This window comes from Pygocentrus nattereri, chromosome 30 (assembly GCF_015220715.1).
Source record: "Pygocentrus nattereri isolate fPygNat1 chromosome 30, fPygNat1.pri, whole genome shotgun sequence".
Lineage (NCBI taxonomy): Eukaryota > Metazoa > Chordata > Actinopteri > Characiformes > Serrasalmidae > Pygocentrus > Pygocentrus nattereri.
In genome coordinates this window covers 13,875,277-13,895,971 of record NC_051240.1, presented here as the reverse complement: position 1 = coordinate 13,895,971, position 20,695 = coordinate 13,875,277, and the positions used below count along the sequence as shown (strand labels likewise).

The 20,695-nt window shown below is 40.5% G+C and overlaps 1 protein-coding gene across 1 annotated transcript; it reads right to left on the bottom strand.

The window, feature by feature from the left end:
• Window positions 1-13,551: 13,551 nt before the first annotated feature.
• On the bottom strand, window positions 13,552-16,918 carry pou4f1 (POU class 4 homeobox 1). The gene is made up of 2 exons (XM_017703631.2): window positions 16,550-16,918; window positions 13,552-15,685 (listed from the first exon to the last, which is right to left on the bottom strand). Exons 1-2 carry the CDS (start codon window positions 16,670-16,672, stop codon window positions 14,666-14,668), a joined length of 1,143 nt encoding a protein of 380 aa, XP_017559120.1. The 5' UTR covers window positions 16,673-16,918; the 3' UTR covers window positions 13,552-14,665.
• Window positions 16,919-20,695: the final 3,777 nt, after the last annotated feature.

The following is a 20,695-nucleotide window of genomic DNA, read 5'->3' as shown; positions in this document are numbered from 1 at the left end:
TCAAAAGTTTTCACTCACCCATCCAAATCATTAAGTGGACACCAGCAAGTCCAGTCGTGAAATTTCCTCACTACTAAATATTCCACAGTCAACTGTCAGTGGAATTATAACAAAGTGGAAGCGATTGGGAACGACAGCAACTCAGCCACGAAGTGGCCGGCCACGTAAAATGACAGAGCAGGGTCAGGGGATGCTGAGGGGCATAGTGCGCAGAGGTCACCAACTTTCTGCATAGTCAATCGCCAGGAGAACGGTACTTGTCTGACTGCTTTGTGCCGAGTGTAATGTTTGGTGGAGGGGGGATCATGGTGTGGGGTTGTTTTTCAGGAGTTGGGCTCGGCCCCTTAGTTCCAGTGAAAGGAGCTCTTAAAGCTTCAGCACCAAGAGATTTTGGACAATTTCACGCTTCCAACTTTGTGGGAACAGTTTGAGGACGGCCCCTTCCTGCTCCAACATGACTGAGCACCAGTGTACAAAGCAGGTCCATAAAGACACGGATGAACCAGTTTGGTGTGGAAGAACTTGACTGGCCTGCGCAAAGTCCTGACCTCAACCCCATAGAACCCCTTTGGGATGGATTAGAGCGGAGACTGTGAGCCAGGCCTTCTCGTCCAACATCAGTGTCTGACCTCACAAATGAGCTTCTGGAGGAACGTTCAGAAATTCCCATAAACACTCCTAACCCTTGTGGAAAGCCTTCCCAGAAGAGCTGAAGCTGTTATAGCTGTAAAGGGTGGGCCGACATCATATTAAACCCTATGGATTAAGAATGGGATGTCACTCAAGTTCATATGTGTGAAGCTAGACGAGCGAATACTTTTGGAAATATAGTGTAAGTGCACACATATAGTACTGTGCGAAAGTTTTAGGCGTCTAAGCCAATTTTTAAACGATGTACCTCAGCAGTGAGTTCATCACAATATACATTAGAATAAAGTCATATTCATAATTCAAAAAAAACTAAAAAAAATAAAAAGTATTGAGAATTTCTTGGGTCCATATTTTTCCTGGACACCTTCACAGCCGCCACAGAGACTCGTTAATATCATCAATTACATCATGAGCTCAATTTACTGAGCACTGATTGGTCAAATCAGGAGCTGCTTTTTAACTACATATAATACTGGGCTTCCTCGAGGAGAGGCTTGGAGATGGGTAAACAAACACACTAACATCCAAAAAATGACTGTTTATTATTTATGATTATACATACATATATATATATATATATATATATATATATATATATATATAATCATTATTAATTAATATTCTGTAAATGTTGTTATTCAAATATTAACACTTTTCTCAGCAAATAAACACAAACTACACAAATAAATACATTTTGAAAATGTGTCTTGCGAAAGGCTTTCGCACAGTACTGTATATTTTTAGCTATGGAAGGAAGATCTCAAATGAAAATAGTTTTCAAAACTGGAGCTCAAAAAATGGTTAAAATGGGACCCCTAATAACTGATCAAGACTACCAAACGTCCCACAAGCAGCACCTAAAGCTTTCATGTTTGACTGAGGGGAGATAAACCAGCTCCTCTTGGGTCTGAAAACATCCACAGGTGTTTCTGTCCATCCTTCCACTGTGAGAAGACCACTCAGCTCCATGGGTCTGAAAGGATGTGTGACTGATCAAGAATCCATCAAACAAAGAAGGTACTGCTGCTCACAGAACAATGGACTGACCTCTCCACAGTCAAGACCTCTACACCACTAAATGTGTTTGGGATTATTTGGACAGTGGGAAGCAGAAAATACAAAATAACCCTGCAGATTTCTTAAAATGAATAGAAGCTGTAAAAAAGTTTGGACACACTAAATGCTTTAAAAGATTGTAAACATATATATAGTTGTTGGCGCTTCTGTGCCACTGCCGGTTAAATGTTTTCTGACACAAAAAATAAATGATGTCTACTGTACTTCAGTGCTGTAGACAGATCGGTGCACCCATACACACAGTACTGTAGCCCACAGGCAGTCCCTGACCCCCACGTCTCCCCGTGAGCTGGTCGCTGCAGTCCATTAGAGCTGGTGTGTGAGGAGCGTGTGTGAGACGCTGTCACAGCTGATGTTTGGATGTGTTTCATAATGCATAATTCATAGCATTATCATTACCTTCCCCTGAGTGTGTGTGGATCAATAAACCCATTCACTGGGAAGAAATGATCAGCTGCCAGTGTTTCCCACGGCAACACTGATCTGTTCTACTGTAATAGAGCTCAAACAGCAGTCTGTTTAGGCTGTGTAGTTGCAACAGAAACACACCTAAAATATCCTACACATGTCCACATAACTAACATTTAAGAATCACAATGACTATTTAATAATTCATAGTCAATATTGAAACATTTGTAGTCATTACTGACTAACAAACTGTAAGATTAATGCCTAAACAATAAAGATGAAATTTAAGCCCTTTGAACCAAGCATTGGCAATCCGTTCTTTTTAAATCTGCTGCCAGAGGAGCTGAAGTGTGTTGCTGTGCATGTTGACCGTGTTGAATTGGAGCGTTCTGTGTGCTACAGTGTCTATCACTGTGTAAAAGATGCACAAGATTTCTTATCAGAATAATGAATAATGTGACTAAAGTGTGCCTACATATAGATAGATAGATAGATAGATAGATAGATAGATAGATAGATAGATAGATAGATAGATAGATAGATAGATAGATAGATAGATAGATAGATAGATAGATAGATAGATAGATTTATTGCTGTTATAGAAAGAAAACCTCATATCTCCAAAACTTCATAGGAGAGGAAAAAAACCCTACTTTTAATGTAAGTCTTTGGAACCCTTTTTTTTCAAAGCCATTTTGAGTCATTTCTTTTGGTCCAGTCATCATGAAATCTACATACAATAAAAAGGGGAATAAGCTTTTTCAAATTATGTCAAAAACTGAAAGATGTAGGTATATAAGGTACATAAAGGATCATTCTACTGATCTACTGAATTGGTTTAGTCACAGTCAAATCTACTACAGATTACTTCAGACCTTCAGTTTTGGGTGACCCTGATTGTGTTTATTTTAAAATAAATGATTTAATATTCCAGTTATTGACTGTCAAAATGGTTTCGGTAGTGACAATTTTGACTGGCGCTCAGAAACACCAGCCAATACATCACTAAAAATCACAGCTTTGAAAAGATGTACACACATAAAATCATGATATTTTTCATTAAAACAAAAAGAAACCTGATTGTAGACAATCTGTGTTTCAGTAGAGACGATTCTGAGTGTCACACACTGACTGTCAGACTTTGGGACACATTTATTTTAAAAACAATGGGATCTAACTGCTCACCATGTGGCCATGAGGGACGGGGATGCAGGCTCACTTCCTGCTGTAAAATGCGGGGTGTGGCTAAAAAATAATTCTTTATTAATTCAGCAAGTCACTACAAAGTATGGAAGAATGAAATTTTAATTCTGAAACTTATTTCCTTAAAAAATATTTGTTTATAAAAAATGAATGAAAAGGTAAGCTGTGCAAAAGTTATGCAGATTTATTTTTTTTAATTTAAATTTTGATATTTTTTAAATATTAGTGGTGCACTAAAATTTTTAGCAAAAAATATCAAATTTAAGTTTGATCCCAGTGGACGATGTGTAAACATATTTTACATGACAAATTCAGATAGACAGATCAAAGAGTGCAGTTACATCTCTAGAAAGACTTCTTCTTTAAAGGTGATTCATACCTGATCGATAAAAAAACTATAAAAGCAGGTAAAGTACCAAAGTGGGGTGAACTGGGGGTGTGGGCTTCTGGGTGCTTTTTGTTTTTGTTGATTTTCTCCGGCTCTCTTTCCTGTAATAATAACAAACTTTTTTAATAAGAAGAAGAATCATGTTGAAAAAAAGGCCCAGTCTGTTTTCTTTAGTCATTGTTGTGTATTAAAGCTCATTTTTGTGTTCCTCCCTGAGCAGAACTGGCCATAAATGCTCTGTGTGGTATGGAGGGACCTTTATGAAGTCCGCAGGCGAAACGGGGATAATGATGAGGGGCGAGTGTGTTCAATACGGGGTCAGAGAGCCCAGGGCCGTCTCACACACACACAGACACACACACATACACACACACAGACTCTACTAAAGAGACAGAATGAGAGACAGAGAGACAGAGAGAGAGAGAGAGAGAGAGAGAAAGAGAGCACTTGACATTTATATGGCCAACTCACAGACAGACTTGACAGATACATGCTTACAATCCTACAGGGGAAAATCAGATAACTTCAAAAATCGACTTACAGCCAGAGCCGCTGGGCCGTCAGCTCAGTCATAACTTTAATTCTGTACATTAGAGTTGCTGTGTAGTCATAAACTGAACACAGATAACATTACGCAAGACTAACCCATTAAAATCCATACATTTCAAGTTTGGTCCATTCATTCTCTGAGCTTGTCTGAACACAACTCTGAAGAAATCTTTGTGTTACATGCCACAAGTGATTTTTAACAAAAACAACAGAAAATCTGAACTTGATCGCGAGTAAAAGTCTGAAAACATTATACAAATTCAATCAACTGCAGTTAGATGTTCATCTAAAGTGTAGCTATAAAAGCATCATCTCTTTAGACCCATCAGAACAAGCTGTACTCCACTTTTCCTTATCAAACTCAGCTTAGTTGTTGGAAATAAAGGAGTGAAATGCAAAGGTTCCTGTGTGGTTCTTGTCTTGAGCCTATAGGCTTCTTTAAGTGTTCTTCTGTGCATTGGTAATATATAGAACTTTGACCACTCAAAGAATCAAAAATGGTTGTTCTCTATAATGGAGAACTTGATGTGTGTGGTTCTTTTAAAAATGGTTCTGTATAGCACTTTAAATGGTTTCTGCTATTGTTTCAAGTCACTTTCTTTGGACTGTATATAGATTTTACAAGTCCAAGAGCATCTATACTTCTATTAGACTGAGTATTGATTGACTTTAAGGTGCACATGTTACTGACACAGGTGTCTAACTGAGCGAACACAGCTTGTATCTCCAGAGAAAAGCATTACTAACAGAATAGAGTGGCAACATATGAGTCTTCATGTCCAATGCCAAGCATCTTCTAGACAAGTGGAAGGCACCCCAGTACTGGACTGTAGAGCAGTGAAACTCTTCTCTGTATGTTACATTTTTATTAAAAACCAAAAGGAAATACAGATTTCTCAAAATCTGATGATGGTCATGATGATAATGATGATGGTGGTGGTGGTAATGATGATGATGGTGATGCTAATGATGCTGATGATGATGATGGTGGTGGTGGTGGTGATGCATTTTTATACACACAGAAACCAAAAGGAACGACAGATTTCTCAAAATGTAGGAGGAAAAAGTCGAATATTAGACTCTGAAATGTAGTGGAGTGAAAGGAAAAAGTCGCCCAGAATGGAGAAACTTCAGTACAGATACACCAAAAATACTAAAGTACAGAAACTCATTACATTTACTCAGTTACTCAGTTCCTGTCCACCACTGATGGATGGTCTATATGAGTCTTTTGATATGTGCAGTTGTTTTTTTGATATGTGCTTTTTTTCTCAAAAAGTGTATCATAATTTAATGACTCACAATAATAATAAAATACCTTCATATTTCAATTCCACTGGAGTAATAGTAACAATCCCATGAGGAAAATTAGATCACTTCACAGAAGTAAAAAAACTTTCTTTAAAACTTGTAAACAGAAACTGACATTAAACACATAAAGTGAGTAGTTTAGGAGTAAATTATCAATTGAGGTCCATTTGACGTAAATGAATCACCTTGATTTTGGTCAAAAGAAAATGTAGTCAGTTTTAACCCAATCCACTGACATCAAACAAAAAGCTCCACGTTTCTTCCATGAACATTCAAACACGCTGACTCTCGTCTGTTTGTTTGACTGAAGGAAATTAATTGACATTAGAAATAGTCAAAGACTGATTTGAGCTCAGTCCACTGAACGATTTTTAGGAGTGAAATCTCACCAGAAGCTTTAGTCAAAACTTAGCAGGCTAGGGAAAACAGGTCAGACAGACGATGTCTAGCACATTGTCTGCATGTTATTCGGGTCGAAGGTCATATTATAGACGCAGAGATGGGCTTTTCCATCTGCATGGGCTGTTTCTGAGGGCATTTGAGAAACCTCAGCCTTCATCTCCTGCTCCTAAGGCCATGGCAGTAAATGCTCCTGCAGGGGTCAAACCCTGCTTATCAAATATTTTTCAACTAAAATGACGGATTTATTAAACAAATAGGTTTCGGGTGTGACTCTGAACCCCCTGTGATTGGAGTGAGTCCCTGTGTAAACACCGCCTGGCCGGCAGATTACCAAGCAAATACGAGCTGGAAATGAACACACACACGCGCGCACACACACACACACACACACACACACACACACACACATACACTGACCTCAGCACAGCACTTATGGACACTGTTGTAACCCAGAACAAGAAAATACAATTAATACCCATAGAATAGAATAGAATAGAATAGAATAGAATAGAATAGAATAGAATAGAATAGAATAGAATAGAATAGAATGATGGACTTTTAATCCAGAGCAAGTAAAGAATGATGATCATGGTGAGGTTGATGGTGGTGGTGATGATGATGATGGTGGTGGTGATGATGATGATGGTGGTGATGGTAATGATGATGATGATGATGATGGTGATGGTGATGATGATGGTGGTGATGATGATGACGGTGGTGGTGGTAATGATGATGATGATGATGATGGTGATGGTGAAGATGATGATGATGACGGTGGTGGTGGTAATGATGATGATGATGATGATGGTGGTGATGATGATGACGGTGGTGGTGGTAATGATGATGATAGTGATGATGATGATGGTGGTGGTGGTAATGATGATGATGGTGATGCTGATGATGGTCATGATGGTGATGGTGTTGATGATGACGGTGGTGGTGGTAATGATGATGATGGTGATGGTGATGATGGTGATGGTGGTGGTGATGATGGGGATGATGGTGATGGTGACGGTGTTGGTGGTAATGATGATGATGGCGATGATGATGATCATGGCGCTGATGATGATGGTTGTGGCAGTGATGATGGTGATGATGTTGGTGATGATGATGATGTGATGGTGATGATGAGGATGATGATCATGATGATGATGATGATGTTAATGATGATGAATGTGATAAACCTGATCATAATAGTGGTGATGATGACAACATAATGATGAGGGTTATAATGTTTATTATAATTATGATTATGATTATGATGTTGCTAGCAGTAATGATGAGGGTCATTATGAAATCGAAGATGATGATGATGGTGGTAATGATAATGTAATGATGAAGGTAATTATGTAATGTAGTAATGTTTATGCTGATCATGATGATATCAGATTAGTCTTTTGACACAACAACAGTAATAATAATAATAAAAAAACAATAGAAAATATATAATAATAATAATAATAATAATAATAATAATAATAATGATAATAATAGTATAAGTACATGAGGAAGTGTAGGTATCTACCAGAGCTGTGTTGCTGTTGTTGAGTTTGATGTGATGAGTTTGTTGGTGATGAGGGTGAAGGAATCTGTTGATGTTTATCTGTTGATTTAAACATGTTTTCCTCACTGGTAATACCGCGTGAGCATGATGATGATGATGATGATGATGATGATGATAATGGTGATGATGATAATGATTATATAATCCTATAACATGTTTGTGAAATCACGTTCTCCTGCTGTATAACAGCGCTTGGAACTGTCGATCTTCTCGTTTCTCTCTCTGCAGCTTTTCTTAGACGCGGTTATTAAATATACAACCAGCCGCTGCTGCTCGTTTACAGTATTTGCTGCTGGACCAGCCAAAGACCTTCAATCCAGTTCTATCAATGTTCCGCGAGACTGACTGACTCGCGGCTCTGCAGCTCCGAGTTTCTCTCCTTCATGATAAGATTCGTTTTTTAATTAGTGCTTTTGTGCTAAAGAATAAAGGATGAAATCTTTCGGCTCCGCTCTTTCTGTGTGAAAGAGGCTGAAACAGAAATAAAGTCTTATTGTTTTAGAGAAACTGCGGACGGACTCTTTCATGAGCAGCGGAGCCGCGTGTGGTCAGAACGGCGCGCTGTCGCAGGTCCTGGCCGATATTACGGACTAGGATGATCTAAAGTTGTTGATGAAAATTTCCTGATTAATAGATCCACGTGGTAAACTGGCTGACATATGGCGCGCGGGCAGCTGCACGGACCTGCAGCATCGCCCCAGGCGCCAACACATTACAGCCTTTATCCAGCACAGCCACCGCGCGAGGAGACAGCAGCCCACAGCGCGCGCGCACCAGCTTCAATAATGCAGCACGCGAGCTGGACCTGGCCATGGCGCTGAAACACTGACCCGCAGAAAAGACTGAAATACATTAAAATACTACAGTACTGAAACGCTACATTACATAAATATACTGGAATACTAAATACACTGAAATACACTAAAACACTACAGTACTGAAACGCTACATTACTTAAATATACTGAAATACTGAATACACTGAAATATACTAAAATACTACAGTACTGAAACGCTACATTACTTAAATATCCTGAAATACTGAATACACTGAAATACACTAAAATACTACAGTACTGAAATGCTACATTACTTAAATATACTGAAATACTGAATACACTGAAATATACTAAAATACTACCGTACTGAAACGCTACATTACTTAAATATACTGAAATACTGAATACACTGAAATATACTAAAATACTACAGTACTGAAACGCTACATTACTTAAATATACTGAAATACTGAATACACTGAAATATACTAAAATACTACAGTACTGAAACTCTACATTACTTAAATATACTGAAACACTAAATACACTGAAATATACTAAAACACTACAGTACTGAAACACTACATTACTTAAATATACTGAAATACTGAATACACTAAAATACTACAGTACTGAAACGCTACATTACTTAAATATACTGAAATACTGAATACACTGAAATATACTAAAATACTACAGTACTGAAACTCTACATTACTTAAATATACTGAAACACTAAATACACTGAAATATACTAAAACACTACAGTACTGAAACACTACATTACTTAAATATACTGAAACACTGAATACACTGAAATATACTAAAATACTACAGTACTGATACGCTACATTACTTAAATATACTGAAATACTGAATACACTGAAATACACTAAAATACTACAGTACTGAAATGCTACATTACTTAAATATACTGAAATATTGAATACACTGAAATATACTAAAATACTACATTACTGAAACGCTACATTACTTAAATATACTGAAACACTAAATACACTGAAATATACTAAAACACTACAGTACTGAAACACTACATTACTTAAATATAATGAAATACTGAATACACTGAAATACACTAAAATACTACAGTACTGAAACACTATATTACTTAAATATACTGAAACACTGAATACACTGAAATACACTAAAATACTACAGTACTGAAATGCTACATTACTTAAATATACTGAAATACTGAATACACTGAAATACACTAAAACACTACAGTACTGAAACGCTACATTACTTAAATATACTGAAACACTGAACACACTGAAATACACTAAAATACTACAGTACTGAAACGCTACATTACTTAAATACACTGAAATACTGAAACAGTACAAAACTAGTGCAATACAAAAACTAGAACTAGTGCAATACAAAAATACTGTAATCCTGAAATACTAAAATACTGAAACACTACTTAAAAATGCTGAAATACTGAATAAACAGAAATACTGAAACAGTACAAAACTAAGATACTGAAATACTAAATTACTGAAGAGTGACACATTACAACAAAGAAGTACTGAAATACTGAAACAGTAAAAGTGTAAGTTCAGGTTTATTTTCATCGTAGTTGTTAAAAACGTCATACATAAAACATAAATACAGTAAACAAATCAGTCCAGACTGATGGAGCCGGAACACAGAGCCGAGCAGGGGACTCGGTTTAAACCGTTAGACTGTTAAGTGTTTCAGGACTAAAGGAAGTTCTACTGGAACTGCCTCAGAGTCTCCGTCCGCGGTGCTGACTCAGTGTCTGTGGTGTTGAGTCAGTCTGAGGAGGAAGGGCAGCTCTAGTGTGTCCAGTGGTTGTGTGTCTGTCCGCAGCGCTGAAACCGAAACTCTCAGCTGGCTTTGAAAGTCACAGCGCTCTTCAGGCGATATGAGGAAAGTCCCCGGATGTCTCTGTCCGCGGTGCTGAAACGCTGAACTCGTCCAGTGTCTCTGTCCGCGGTGCTGAAACGCTGAACTCGCCCAGTGTCTCTGTCCGCGGTGCTGAAACGCTGAACTCGCCCAGTGTCTCTGTCCGCGGTGCTGAAACGCTGAACTCGCCCGGTGTCTCTGTCCGCGGTGCTGAAACGCTGAACTCGCCCAGTGTCTCTGTCCGCGGTGCTGAAACGCTGAACTCGCCCGGTGTCTCTGTCCGCGGTGCTGAAACGCTGAACTCGCCCAGTGTCTCTGCGGAGAGTCTGAGCCGGACCGTTGAGTGGACCGCTGATTGGACCACGATTTAGCAGAAAAGGACAGAAAGAAACGCATAAACGAGGAGAACTGCAGAGAAAAAGTGCGAGGAACAGAAACGTTGCAGGAATTTTTACTTTACTGGTTTACCTGCTGGAAAATAGAGACGGAGCACATCAAAAAGATATAAACAAATATTCAGCGTGACTGTACAGCGGTCCAACAACTGCTGTCCGTCTATTATTATTATTGTTGTTGTTGTTGTTTAAAAATAAATATGGTAATGAAAGCAAACTGCACATTCACTCCCCCAAAAACCTTTAGTGCTTTAGTACTTTTAGTCAGTTTCCATTCTCAGTCCAAATAAATAAATAAATAAATAAATAAATAAATAAATAAATAAATGTCGTTACTCACATTGTGCCGCTCCTCGTCGCCAAAAGCCAAACAGAAGTAATAAACGCGCAGCTTTTCCTTCCCTTTTCTTTCTTTTCCTTCTTTTCTTTTCTTTTCTTTTCCAGCTTCTGCAGCTGCGTCTGTCTGAAGCCCGAGAGCTGCTGAAAATATTGCATTTTATATCAGCAACGCTCGATTAATATTGCATCAACTATATTTAACATTTCTGTGTGTGTGTGTGTGTGTGTGTGTGTGTGTGTGTGTGTGTGTGTGTGAGAGACTGACCGCTGCGTTTTTAGGGATGAAATCGTGGCGTTTTGTGATGTGAATTCTCTGGATTTTAAGCTCCTTCATTAATTCTTTATTATGAGCTGCAGAGGAAAAAAACCCTCGAGCCCGGAATCTCCTTCAGGGAGAAACGCGCGAGCGGGATCAGGAGCTGGGAGCGCGAGCGGGATCAGGAGCTGAAAGCTGAAGGTCTGCCGAGTGTACACGCGTGCGCGCAGGTCCGAGCGGTCCGGCGGTGATTTGGGAAAATATGTCGTTAAATCTCACGCGCGTGTTCCCTCTTTATCAGAACACGAGACGAGCGCGAGCAGCATTTGCAGGACGCGTTACCGCCCCATTAGGAGGCCGATCATAATTACTCAGGTTTTAATTAGGCGCGTGTTGCATTCGCTTTATTAATTTTCCAAATCTCAGAGCATGAATTATTCAATAAACAGAATCAGGGGTATTCAAATATAGTGCCTTACACAGAGGTTAAAGACTGATTCTAAAGGCTTTATTACTATTATTATCACTATTATTATCACTATTATTATTATTATTTTTTTTTATGTTACTACTCCAATTCTGTAGATTAATTAAAAATATCATTTATTAGACTTATGTATTAATGACATCGAGTGCACAGAGAATTTAACTGAACATAAAAATATATAATATATAATAAAAATAATAACAGTAACAACAACAATTGTTTGAAATGGTGAGGACTATAACAATGTACTATAATTGTAATAACAATGTAATAATATCATTTCTTCGCCTCAGAAGAGTCTCTGAGTGCTCTGGTGTTTTTTCTAATATTTATATAAAAATAATACAATTTCTCTGAATTGAGCAGATGTTTACAGTAGAATTCCAGCTGTGGTATAACAGCTGGCCTCTACACGCTGCCCTGTTCCTCCAACATGCGTCTGCTTTTCACTGCGATCACATGAAGCGGCGAGGAGGGAAACGCTGCGATTTAAAGCCGAGAAGAGAAGAAAGTGAATGAAGACGCGAGTCAGCGCTCAGACAGGGCGGGAGCCGCGTTTACCGGCCCAAACCAGTGGAAACCTGGCAGCGAGTTCTCCTGCAGGCAGCGCTCAGCACTGCCTGAACAACGTATGTACTGTATGTATAATGTATGTATAATGTAAGTATAATGTATGTATAATGTATGTAGTGGCAGCATTAATAAGAAGAACAATACTGATTGATTGTAGTGGTGGTTGTAGAAGAAACGAGACTAGGAACTTGATCATAATGATAACAATAACAATAATAATAGTAGTAGCAATAATAATAATAATTATTATTATTATTATTATTAATATTATTACTATAATAAAACAACAATAACAGTAATAATAATAATGATGATAATAATAATAATAATAAGAAGAAGAACAATAATAATAACAATAATAAAACAATAATAATAATAGTAATAATAATAATGATAATGATGGCAGCAGCAGTGAGTGTGGGAGTAACGGAGTCAGTCGTGCTGTGTTTTCTCTGCTTTATTAGAAGACCCCAGGCTGTGTCCGCTGGGTTTGGCTTACAGAACAGAGGAGGAGGATGGAGGGACACACACATGGAGGAAGTGCGCATGTGCGCAGGTGAGAGACTCCGCGAGCCGGACAGGTGCACAGGTACGCGTGACGTCACACGATGCACGCGGCGGCTGCATGTAAACATACGTGTGCACAAAATAAAGAACTACTTACACAACATTGTTTTTGCTGGACTTTTTTTCGTTGTTTTGTTTTTTTTTTCTGAACAGTAACACGACAAACAGCGCAGTGTGCGTGTGTGTGTGTGTGCGTGTGTGCGTGCGTGTGTGCGTGTGTGACACTGTGGGGTTTTAGTGCTCCTCACTTTAATGCATAGTGTTTGCACTGCAAACCGAAGTACGAGAAAAGAAACAAATCTCCTTTTTTCTCCATTCTGCTCCATCAGGACGTGTTTTTGATCGACGCATGCGCGCTAAAAGTCTTCTAACGAAAACAAACCCAAACCCTTTCAGTCCTGATTTGCAAAATAATTGGGAATAAATCGATTTATGCACGGTGAGCATAGAAGTGTCATTCATAGTGATATATACATACCAAAGCATTTCAGCAGATCTAAATAACCTGAATAATAATCGTAATAATCATAATAATCATATTAATAATAATATGTTTAGATCGAATTGGATAACTGCTTTTTTGAAAGACAGTGGCATAATAATAATAATAATAATTTTAATAAATGACTTTTTGTATGGTATAATTACAATAAATAAACAAACAAATGAATAAATAACAATAAATATAATAAATAATAGATCTCAGTGCAATTTCAAATCAAATATGAGTGGCTGCCTTTTCATCCTCTCTCTCTCTCTCTCTCTCTGTCTCCGTCTCTCGCTCTCTCTCTGATAAAAACGTCTACAACACTGCATGAGAACATTTGGTGAGTTCAGACGCTGATGGATGGGATCTGCGTGTGACAGATCAATAAAACCCCCATTACAGACGAAACAAATACACAAATGAATCAATCGGATGCCATAAATCGATTAATGAGGAGGGAGACCAGGACAGGAGGGTTTTAAAGCATGAGGTAATCCTTCAATGGCTATTTCATCACTTCAAAGGGGGAAAGAAGTCGTTGTTGGGGAGGAAAAGAAACAAATAGGTACATAAATAAATAAATAAATAATTAAATAAATCTTCTAAAACCCAATCCTGGATCTGTTCTGTTGGGTTTGGAGTAAAAGGCATTGCTGAGATGTGAAGGACAGTTTAGTGTTTGTTTGTTTGTCGTTGTCTTTTTCTCCTCCTCTCATCACCTGCAGTGAGTTTTACCTGTGGTGGATTTGCATACATCACATTCACCAGCGCGACGGGACGTGGAGGAAAGTCCTCGTGAACAAAAAGTGTCCTGTTCGAAACGTCCTGCTGGTCCTTTTGGTCCCCAAACAAACTCAGGCAGGCAGGCAGGAAGGAACAGTGTGTGTGTGTGTTTGTTTGTGTTTACACTGAATTAAAAGGACTGAACTGACTTGATTGGAAAGTGTGCATTAAATCCATAAGAATAAAAGAGCAACAACACAAAGACTGCCAGAACCGAACAACCAGCCAAGGCAGCAGTTCTGCTGGGTTTGTTAGATGTAATAAACCTCTTCGTGTCAGACTGAGTGTTTTAACTAAACCTACAGGCTTTAAAATGTAGATTTTATTGAACTTGAAATAATATGTTAAAGGAATATCAGCCAGATTTCTGTTCTGACTCACTATTAGAGGTTCAGTGAGGGCAGCCAGGTTACTTACTGTTAAGGTTAAAACACCAGCCACTGTATTCCACTCCTTGAATCACATTTGAATCAAGTCAGTTCAAAGCTCCACTTCATCCAGTGTGCATTTATAGGTGTTCATGTAAGTGTATATGGTCCAGGTCCAGTCCATCAGTGGGCAGCTGAAAATTTCAGCCTCTTTTGTTTCTGTCTTTGGTTGCAGAACCAAACCCTCACCACGTTCTTTTTCAAGTCCAATTTTTCAGCAATAGCTGCTATTTTCTCTGAGGACGGCCTAGGCTGGACGGCAAAATACGCCTCCAGTGACCGTTTCTCAGGGGCTGCTATGGAGGTCCTCTTGCGTTTTTTCTCGCCGCCGTTGAAAATTTCAGGTTTGCTCATTTTTTCTCGCTGTGCTCCTTCAGCCTCCTCCAGCCAGGCCTGCAGGATGGGCTTGAGGGCGATCATGTTGTTGTGGGAGAGGGTGAGGGATTCGAACCTGCAGATAGTGCTCTGGCTTAGCGACCCCACACCAGGTATCTTCAGGTTGGCGAGGGCACCGCCCACATCAGCCTGGGTGACCCCCAGCTTGATCCGCCGCTGTTTGAATCTCTCAGCGAAGGCCTCCAGCTCTCTGGGGTCCGTGTCTGAGTCGCTGATGGTGGGCAGGCCGCCGCTGGGCAATCCGGGGGCACCGTGTCCCACTCCTGTGCCTGCTGCGCCCACAGGGTGATGGCCAGGCAGAAGCCCGTGATGCCCGAGCGGCGAGGTCATGCCCATGGCGGCCTGGTGCGAAAGGTGGCTCAAACCATGCATGTGTGAGTGCGGATGAGCTGGAGTGGAAATCAGGCTGGCACCACCTCCACCTCCACCGCCGCCGCCTCCCCCGCTGCCTGCTCCTTCATGCCCGCTGGGCATCAGGGCAAGACTTGGTGACCCAATGTGTTCCATCAGGTCCGGCGGGTCTAAGCTCTGCGGGTGAGGGTGATGATGGTGATGGTGATGATGATGGTGCCCAAGCGGCACCGTGGACGCAGAGGAGCATGGCACGCTGTTCATGGTGTGGTAGGTGGCGTCCGGCTTAAACGGGCCATGCGTCTTGCCCTGCGAAACGGCGATGTCCACAGCGGCCAGAGCCTCAGCACGGGCCAGCAGCGTCTCATCCAGACTGGCAAAGATGTTACTCTGCAGCTGGAAGGACAGAACAACACAGACATGAGAAAAGAGAGAAAAGAGACAGAAATGTGGAGAAAACAGAGGAATAAACCAGTTCAGACACCAATGCAGTAAAATTCCTGTAAACACAAAATTCATGCAGAGAGAGAGCGAGGGAAAAAGAATGTTCCTGTTGAGAAGCAAGCAAAACCACAGAAAGAAGAAAAAAGACTGAGAAAGAGAGAAACAGACAGAAAGAGAAAACACTGCTGTTTTTAGGCATGTGTGTATGAAAACTGAAAAAAAGAAAGAAAAAGAAACGAGAGAAGTTAATGTGCTGTTCAGAAGCATGCAAAAATTAGAACAGATGAACAGACTATATGGAGAGAGAGAGAGAGAGAGAGAGAGAGAGAGAGACTGCTTTGTTTTTAAATGAAAGCAAACAAATAAAGAGAAAAAGAAAGAAAGAAAGAAAGAAAGAAAGAAAGAAAGAAAGAAAGTAAGAAAGAAAGAAAGAAAGAAAGAAAGAAAGAAAGAAAGATGGAGAGGGGGAGAGGGAGAGAGGGAGAGGGGCAGGAAAAGAGAGAACATTGCTGTTTGTGCGCGTGCATGCACAGAAACTGATAGAGAGAGAAAGACAGGCGATTTTGCGTTTAGAAGCGCGCGTGCATAAAAATGAACACGCAAAATAAAGTTGGAGCGCTGCACGTGCGGAAAAGATCACAGGCATGCAGATGACGGAGACGGAAAAACATGAAAAAACATTAAGGAGCGGAGCGAGTGCGCACGCAGGCGCGTGCGTATACACACACACACACACACACACACACACACAGACGCACACGCGCGCACACACACACACACACACAGACACACACACTCGTACACGCGCGCGTTTACCTGTGGAGTCTGCAGGCACGCTCTCCTGATGGCCTCCGAGCTCGAGTGTAAGGTGGTGTATTTGTGCTCAGGTAGGCTCGCGTGCATGGCGAAGTGAGGCTGCTTACTGTTCATGGACATCATGTTTGCGGTGTGTGTGTGAGTGAGTGAGTGTGAGACTGTGTGTGTGTGTGTATGTGTGTGTGTGTGAGAGAGTGTGTGTCCCGCTCGAGGAAGAGGAATAAAGTGCAGCAGCGGAGCGCGGCGAATAAAAGAGCGCGAGGAAAAAGAGGAAGCGGAGAGTAAAGAGAAAGCTGCAGCGGCGCGCGCGGAGCGGTCCCAGTGCTGCTGCTGCTGCGCTGAGCGCGCGAGAGGCACAGAAACACCTGAACAGACAGAGAGGGGGAGGAGCCAGCGCCTCATCGTATCGCGAGAGGAGGAGGAGGAGGAGATGAAGGGGGGACACAAGGGGGGGGGTAGAGATAGAGAGAGAGAGAGAGAGAGAGAGAGAGAGAGAGAGAGAGAGAGAGAGAGAGAGAGAGAGAGAAACAAGACGAGAAAAGAAGGAAATAAAGAGTGAAAAAGACGAGAGGGGGTTAGGAAAAATAGATAAGAGGCTGAGCGAGAGAAGAAGAGAGAAGAGAGAAGGAGAGAGAGACAGAGACAGAGAGAGTGAGTGAGAGACAGTGAGAGAGAGAGAGAGAGAGAGAGAGAGAGAGAGACAAAGAGAGAGTGAGTGAGAGAGAGAGAGAGAGAGAGAGAGAGAGAGAGAGACAGAGACAAGAGAAAAAGTGAAAAAGATTGAGAGGGAGAGAGAGAGAGAGAGAGAGACAGTGAGAGAGAGGGAGAGAGACAGACAACAGAAAAAGAGAGACAGTGAGTGAGAGTGAGAGACAGTGAGAGAGAGAGAGAGAAAGAGAGACAGTGAGTGAGTGAGAGAGAAACAAGAGAAAAAGAGAAAGATTGAGAGGGAGGGAGAGAGAGAGAGAGAGAGAGAGAGAGAGAGAGAATCCCACACCCTAATCTCGCGAGATTAGAAAACGGTTGGAAACGGTTCATCCTGCTTCAGTGATGATAAAATCTGAAGATGTTACAGAAAGAAAAAGAAGAACAGGTGGAGAAAAATGACGGGAACAAATATATATATGAGCACACAATGGTAGTAATATTTTACACACTATATAAATAGAACATATGCAAATGAGCATACTCCTATTGTATATTCATGCTTTTCATTTTGTTCTCAATGGGTTTTAATGTTTTAATAACCCTTTAATTTCTATTTCTTTAAATGATCCGAAATCTATTTTTATTGAACAGTTCCCCAACTGCTAATATCTGATCATCTCTGAGAGCTCTTTATTAAATTGTATTATTAATATTCACACCTATTAATAGTGGACAAGCAGTACAGCTGTGATTAGAAGAAAAACATTGAAAAACAACAGAAATGACCAGATTCATAAACACTATATATCCCATTATATATGCACTATATATTTTATTTGACCTCTTAATGTCATTTCACAGCCCCATCATAGCCTTTTATCTTCTCGCCTTTATCTGTCAAGCGCTGAGACTTCGGCACTAAAAAGGTGTCGTGTGGATGTTTTTGTTTGTTTGTTTGTTTGTTTGTTTCCTGGAGCTCCACAGCCTAATTAGTAAACTACCTCACAGGATAAAGTTGGACACAGGTTTAGCAGAACGTGCAGAGGTGAGCTCACCTGCTCATATCAGCATATTATAATATTTACACTCCTGCGTTAAACCGGGCCGCGCTGCGCCAGTCCTGCCGCCACCAAAGCCCCGGATGCTGCATTTAATGCCCTGATTTATTATGCAAATGTAACGATATCATGTATATTTCACTGAGCTCTAATCGCTGCATGAAATTTTAATTGGCTAACCAGCGCGTTTGAACAAATGAAGCGTCACTTCATTGGAATTCATTCACTTCTTCGCGGAGTCTGTGTACGAGGTTACGGCCCATATTAAACCAGTTTGTTTAGCAGTTTATCCGGCATCTGACAGCAAAGGGCAAACACGCCCTTAAAAATAAGGGTTCTAAAAAGGGTTCTTTGGAGCAATGCGGTTCCCTAAAGAACCTTTCACCAGATGGTGGTGTGAACGTGAAGAACTTTTCTAAGGTTTGAAGAACACCCACATACCCTCAAGGTTCCACAGCAGCTGAAGGTCTTTCCTAGAACCATACAGCTTCTGCTTCAGACTGCAGGATTAAAAGCAGCGGTTCTTTCAGAGATCATTAGGCTATAGATACACTCTTTAAGAAGATGGTTCTTCAAAGGTTCTTTAGTAAAGAAAATGGTTCTATGAAGAACCATGAACATATAAAGATAACTACAGAACCACAGAAAATGTGCTATAGATGGTTCTATACAGAGCCTTTCTGAAAAGGGTTCTTCTACTGGTACGGTGTCAAGTCTGTAACAACAGAACCCAACATGTTCTTCATCAATCTGAACAGCCATTTCATTATGGAAAGAACCATTTTACCATGCAAGAGAGTTCTGTGAGTGGTCCTGGGTCTATATGGGATCCTTTTTCTTTACTAAAGAACCTTTTTAAGAGTACAGAGTGAATTTAAAACTGCATAAAGAACTAAAAGAATGGGATAAAATACACAAACACTATTGAAATTAAAGGTTCTAAAAAAGGGCTCTTCGGAGCAAAGCCACAGAACCACTTTGGGTTACCTGAAGACCCTTTCCCTGGATTGTTCTTTAAAGAACCATTTTTGTGAAACAGCTGAGTGAACGTGAAGAGCTAGACACAATGTAAAGGTTCTGTACCAACTGAAGGTTTTTTCTAGAACAGTTTAACTTCTGCTCTTTATTCCAAAACAGGGGTTCTTTAGCAAAGGCAGTGGACATAAACAGAGCTGTGACAACTCAAAGAACCAAGAATGCTTAAATGGTTCTTAGCACTTCAGAAAAGTCTATTTATTGTGAAACATTCTAATAATTAGCTGCAGTTGCCTGTATAAAGAAGTCCACTGCATCAATTATTATTGGGCCTAAATGCACCACGATTCCTCATGGTGGAAAATACAATAAAAATGGTTCCAATGTAGCTCCAAAAAGGGTTCTGCTATTGTTACAAGTCCCAGAACCCCTTTGGCTGAGGGTGTAGGCCAACTCCATTATACCTCAGTGAAACAGCATTTGCCACTGAAATTATTACGACATAAAGAAAAAGGAGTCAACAGCTCAAACATGCAAGCGAGCCCAAACCTGTCCAACCAACAAAAAGCACCTACACTCTTAAAACAAACATTCCAACAGTTCTAGTTACAACATTTAATGTGTGTAGAATCGCTACATTAGGTTCTTTAGGGTTTCTTCTACAATTACGTCATTCACACAATTGGTTAAAAAAAAAAAACCTACTGCAAAGTTCTTCAAGGAATGAAACGTGCTTCTTTGCCTTTATTTCTAAGAGGTAAGAGTACTGATAACCCATACACCGGTCAGGCACGACATTCTGACCACCTCCTTGTTTCTACACTCACTGTCCATCTTATCAGCTCCACTTACTGTATAGCTGCACTCTGTAGTTCTACAGTTACAGACTGTAGTTCATCTGTTTCTCTGATACTCTGTTACCCTGTTCTTCAGTGGTCAGGACCCCCATGGACCCTCACAGAGCAGGTACTATTTGTGTGGTGGGTCATTCTCAGCACTGCAGTAACACTGACGTGGTGGTGGTGTATTAGTGTGTGTTGTGCTGGTCTGAGTGGATCAGACACAGCAGTGCTGCTGGAGTTTTTAAACACCTCAGTGTCACTGCTGGACTGAGAATAGTCCACCAACCAAAAATATCCAGCCGACAGCGTCCTGTGGGCAGCGTCCTGTGACCACTGATGAAGAACTAGAGGATGACCAACACCAACTGTGCAGCAGCAGATGAGCTGTCGTCTCTGACTTTACATCTACAAGGTGGACCGACAAGGTAGGAGTGTCTAATAGAGTGGACAGTGAGTGGACACAGTGTTTAAAAACTCCAGCAGCACTGCTGTGTCTGATCCACTCGTACCAGCACAGCACACATTAACACAGGGAGGTGGTCATTATGTTATGCCTGATCGGTGTATTTGTTTACTGAAATTAATATCAGCTGGTGTTTTTCCAAACGTATTTTTATTTTGTG

Coding starts and splice junctions, on each gene's coding strand:
- pou4f1 (XM_017703631.2), bottom strand. CDS start 16,672: ATGATGTCCATGAACAGTAAGCAGCCTCACTTCGCCATGCACGCGAGC. Junction 15,686..16,549: donor CGTGCCTGCAGACTCCACAG/GTAAACGCGCGC, acceptor CTGTCCTTCCAG/CTGCAGAGTAACATCTTTGC.